Source organism: Phalaenopsis equestris, unplaced genomic scaffold (genome assembly GCF_001263595.1).
Source record: "Phalaenopsis equestris unplaced genomic scaffold, ASM126359v1 Scaffold000692, whole genome shotgun sequence".
Taxonomy (NCBI): domain Eukaryota; kingdom Viridiplantae; phylum Streptophyta; class Magnoliopsida; order Asparagales; family Orchidaceae; genus Phalaenopsis; species Phalaenopsis equestris.
The window spans coordinates 128,901-133,454 of NW_018165132.1; the positions used below are offsets into that span (position 1 = coordinate 128,901).

The 4,554-nt window shown below is 34.1% G+C and overlaps 1 protein-coding gene across 1 annotated transcript in view; it reads left to right on the forward strand.

Moving 5' to 3' along the window:
* The first annotated feature begins 1,253 nt into the window (after window positions 1-1,253).
* Window positions 1,254-4,554, forward strand: part of LOC110030284 (cytochrome P450 85A1-like) — a 5,253-nt gene continuing 1,952 nt past the window's right edge. The window contains exons 1-3 of the mRNA XM_020732923.1: window positions 1,254-1,390; window positions 3,581-3,754; window positions 4,109-4,439. Coding sequence (XP_020588582.1) covers window positions 1,254-1,390; window positions 3,581-3,754; window positions 4,109-4,439 — 642 coding nt within the window. The remainder of the gene's footprint in view (window positions 1,391-3,580; window positions 3,755-4,108; window positions 4,440-4,554) is intronic.

A 4,554-nucleotide genomic window follows, 5' to 3' on the forward strand; every position in this document is an offset into this window, starting at 1 on the left:
AATATATTTAACCTACAATAAAATTAAATGTAAAGATTAAGTCTTACAAGTATCTTCTTATGTTGTATATGTGGCATCGCCCTAACAATGTGCTTAGAGGCCCTCATGCCTCCACAGTTAGAGCGAAAATTTTGTTTAGTCAGCTCCCTCTTCTTTTGATATTCAAGAGATTACTAGAAACTAAGCTACGAGACAAACACAACCTCGCCAATCCATAAGGGGCGCTAACTCGTCTTTCATATGTTGTCAAACATATCACGAAGATTGTAGCTCCCCTTCCACTTGAAGTATCTTTGGATGTGAGCCTCCTCCTCAGGTGGCCAAGACTATGTTTTTTGCAAATTGAAATTAAACAGTTAAATTGATAAATAAAAATATAAAAATGAAGATAAATGTGTTCGGTATATACCTTGAACTGCTAAAGCCACGTATCTCGAACTGGGAATCAGGACCTCCTTCCATGATAAGTATGGATGGTCAAACTTGCTCCGAATAATGTCTCGAATCGAATGGATGGCCTCTGTGGGGGAGAAAAACTAGAAACGATATATCATTAGTAATCTATTAAATTCAAAAAAAAAGATAATGTCAGTATCTAAATAAAGATCGACCTTCATCGCATCCATCCTCCATGACAGGGAGGTGCTGACTGCGACAGCTGTTTCGTAGCAGTGACCACTTAATGCATGGATTTAATTAAATCCAGACAAACACTAAAGAATAAGAATATTTAATCCAACATCCCGTCTCTTCTCCGACGTCACTCTCATCTCTTCTCCAACGTAAATCAAAATTTACTAAATCCAATCGCGGGAAGGATTTAAGAATTTACTCCATTATCACTCTCTTCATTGCTCTCACCCGTCACTCTCATAAATATGGGTTTACTGGATTTCATAAATCTTATTTAACATAAATCTAACCTGCAACCTAACATCGCCTTAGTAGAATGAAGGCTTGTTGTTGTTGTAAATATTAAATATGTAAATTTATAAGAATTGAGTGTTATGTCTATAAAAATTAAATTTTTAATGTGAGATATGCAAAGAGATAAGCATTGTGAGCTATATACATAAGTTTCTTTTAAAAACCCAGTCAATAGAGAAATACTTAATGTTGAAGCCCTAATGCGAAAAAACTAACAGCTCAAATTACATAATAACTTGGAGGAATGATTGAATTGAGAGTGTCTTCGATTTGACTATAAGAACTAACAAAATGGTGCACTGTAGGCAAAGTTAGATCAGTGGAGAATGCGTGGGTTTCAGAGCATGAGGGGGGCGCGGGAGAAAGAAATGAGAAAATTCGACGGTCAATTCGATATAATAAGGCTATCTGATGGCTTCCCTACAGTAAAGAAGCCATTGCTTATTAATAACTCAATAACCGGGTTGAACCCAAAGTGAAGTATCAATGTGGGACCTATTACTAGAGCCCAATCCAAAAAAGATGTTTCACATTTAGTAGTTATGATTACCATATGCCAAGCCAAATGAAAAGCATGAAGATTAACTTAGATTTAAATATTTAATTATGACTTTGTGACTTTATTTCATATAAGTGTTGACAATAAGTTAACATTCTTGCTCAAGTGTCATGTTTCATGCTTAAATGGTGGTGAAAGTATATAAATGGAGGGGAGATCCAAATAAGGAAGTAAGAGTGGCATTATGTTGATGAAGTCAAAAATCGACTCTTACTTCTCCCACCTTTAAATGCTTATTTTTTATGTGTATTTTGGTGAAGAAATGATTTGTATAAGACTCATAGTATCTTAAGTTAAAGGAGATGATGTTTTGTGAAAAATTGGAGTTATTGCAAGGTGATTAAAGGAAGCTTGGTGGTCGGCCTTTATAAGGGTTTAGGTGAACTATTGTCTTCACATTCTTGCAACCTTTCTTATAAACTTGGTGTTGTTATTATGAATCCATGTATCTATTGTATTTTCAAATAAAAATCTAATAAATTTCTTTCTTAATTCGCATCCTAAAGCTTGATTGAAGAGTTAATCAACTGGTTGAAATTATACTTAGTTCAAAATCTCTTTCAATTGACTAACGTGTTCAAGGCTAATTATTTCGTCTCATATCCATCTATCTATCTTCTGAACCAATTTATTTTCTGTATTAGAATTTATAAATCTTGCCCACTTTAATGATTTATCCTGTTGGAATGGACTCCATGATTCAATTTCTTCCCCTCCTATAAGCTTAAAAACCTACACTGCCAATTACAAATCAATCTATTAGGAAATCACAATGCAATTTCTTACCTTTCCAATTTTCTTCCCTCCTTTCTTCTTCTTCATGTCCTTCTCCCCTTCAAATACATACATACATACATACATATATATATATATACATGCATCTCTACATGTGTGTTGTATGTCGAGTGGTTAGGGTGTCAATTTGGGCCCTTTCATCCAACCTATATGTAATATGGCTGACTGAATCTGCAAATGTTGGCAGACTATTTGGTGTACTATTTCTTATGTCTACTTTTTAATCTTATTTTTGGGTATACATGCATTTCTATGTGTGTTGTATGTCGTGTGGTTAGGGTGTCAATTTGGGCCCTTTCATCCAAACTATATGTAATATAACTAAACTGAATCTGCGAATGTTGGAAGACTATTTAGTGTACTTTTTTCTATGTCTACTTTTTAATCTTATTTTTTGGGTATACATGCATTTCTACGTGTGTTGTATGTCGTGTGGTTAGGGTGTCAATTTGTGGTATACATACATTTCTACGTGTGTGTTGTATGTCCAGTGGTTAGGGTGTCAATTTGGACAATTTCATCCAAACTATATAATTTTTCTTTTATTAATACATTTGTCTTTGGGCTTTCTAAAATTTCCTTTTATTAATACATTTGTCTTTGGGCTTTCTAAAACATATATTTTTGGCCAAGAAGTTGGATTCAATTTTTATTTTTTTTTTATGTTTAGTTAGATTTAAATTAAATTCACAATTAAATCTAATTAGTTAAACATATGTTAGCCGGCGGAGAAGTAGAAGCACATCACCATTAGTTAAATATATGTTAGCCGGCGGAGAAGTAGAAGCACATCACCTAAGATAATGCCGACCAATAAACTATTCCAAGGCCAAGGAATTGGTGGTGGCGTTTGACCAACACCTACATTGCAGGCTGTCAGGAGCCCCTTGAAATTGGTGTCTATTAGAGCCCCTTTAAATTGGTGTCTATTATTTTTTTTTTTTTATGGAAGGATATATATATAAATATATAAATATATTAAGTTTAAGACTTTATTGATAATAATGTATTTTTTTATGATATTTAAGAATTAAAGTATTGCATAAATAAATAAAAAAGTCAAATTTAAGGGCTGGATATGTAAATAAATAAGCACTATCTGAAATGTTTTTTATGAGTCAGTTCTAAGAATTTACTATCTTAGAACTACTGTAAATGCTGCGAGGTAAATAAGTTCCCTGCTACTCCTATATATGGGCTTATGTTCTTGAGAGAATAAATCAGGTATAACTCCACTAATTCCAGAATTTGATCTCTCTCTGTACTGCTCTGTTCTAAGAATGATGCTACTTGAAGTAGCACTTGCTCTGGGTTTTTTGGCCTTCTTCTTCTCTGCTGTGGTTTGTTGAGGTGGAATGAAGTGAAATATAGGAAGAAGGGTCTTCCTCCAGGAACAATGGGGTGGCCTCTGTTTGGGGAGACCACTGAGTTTCTCAAGCAAGGACCAGATTTCATGAAGAAACAGAGAGAAAGGTTGATTTGCTTCTCTGAACTCATTAGTTTGCTTTGCCATTGTACTTAAGTTCATGCATCTCTGCCTCTCTTTCTCTCTCTTTCTATTTTGTCTTTTATTTTAGCCTTTGAATGAGATACAGAGCTGGTTAAGGTGACAGGGTATGCATTTTACAAGGCAGTTTGTCTTGATTAAACAACTCATGCTTTGTCACTAAAAGCACTTGAAGCATTGTACATGTAATAAGTACAACAAGCCTTTTGCTTGCAGCTTTTTGTAGATTCTTATTAAATGGTTTTTCAACTTCAATTTACATTTTCTTTTATGAAAAAGTTCTTATAATGATATATTTTATCTGATGAAAAAATTCACAGGTATGGAAACTTGTTCAAATCACATATACTTGGATGTCCGACTGTAGTCTGCATGGATCTGGAGATCAACAGATACATCCTAATGAATGAAAGCAAAGGACTTGTACCTGGATACCCAAAATCTATGCTGGATATTTTAGGGGAATGTAACATTGCTGCTGTTACTGGTCCTCTTCACAAGTCTATGAGGAATGCCATGCTTGGTCTCATCAATCCTTCCATGCTGAGAGAACACCTTCTTCCTATAATTGATGAATTCATGAGGTCACATCTTAGTAATTGGAATGATAAAGTTATTGATATCCAGGAGAAAACAAAAGAGGTTGGTGAAGCCTTTAGCCTTTAAAATTTTCAGATTACTTTTTGATTGTTGCTTAAAGTTTCCTTTTGTCTCTGGTGAAAAAGGAAGTTGGAACTGCAAATGATATTTATGTTACTGAAAAATT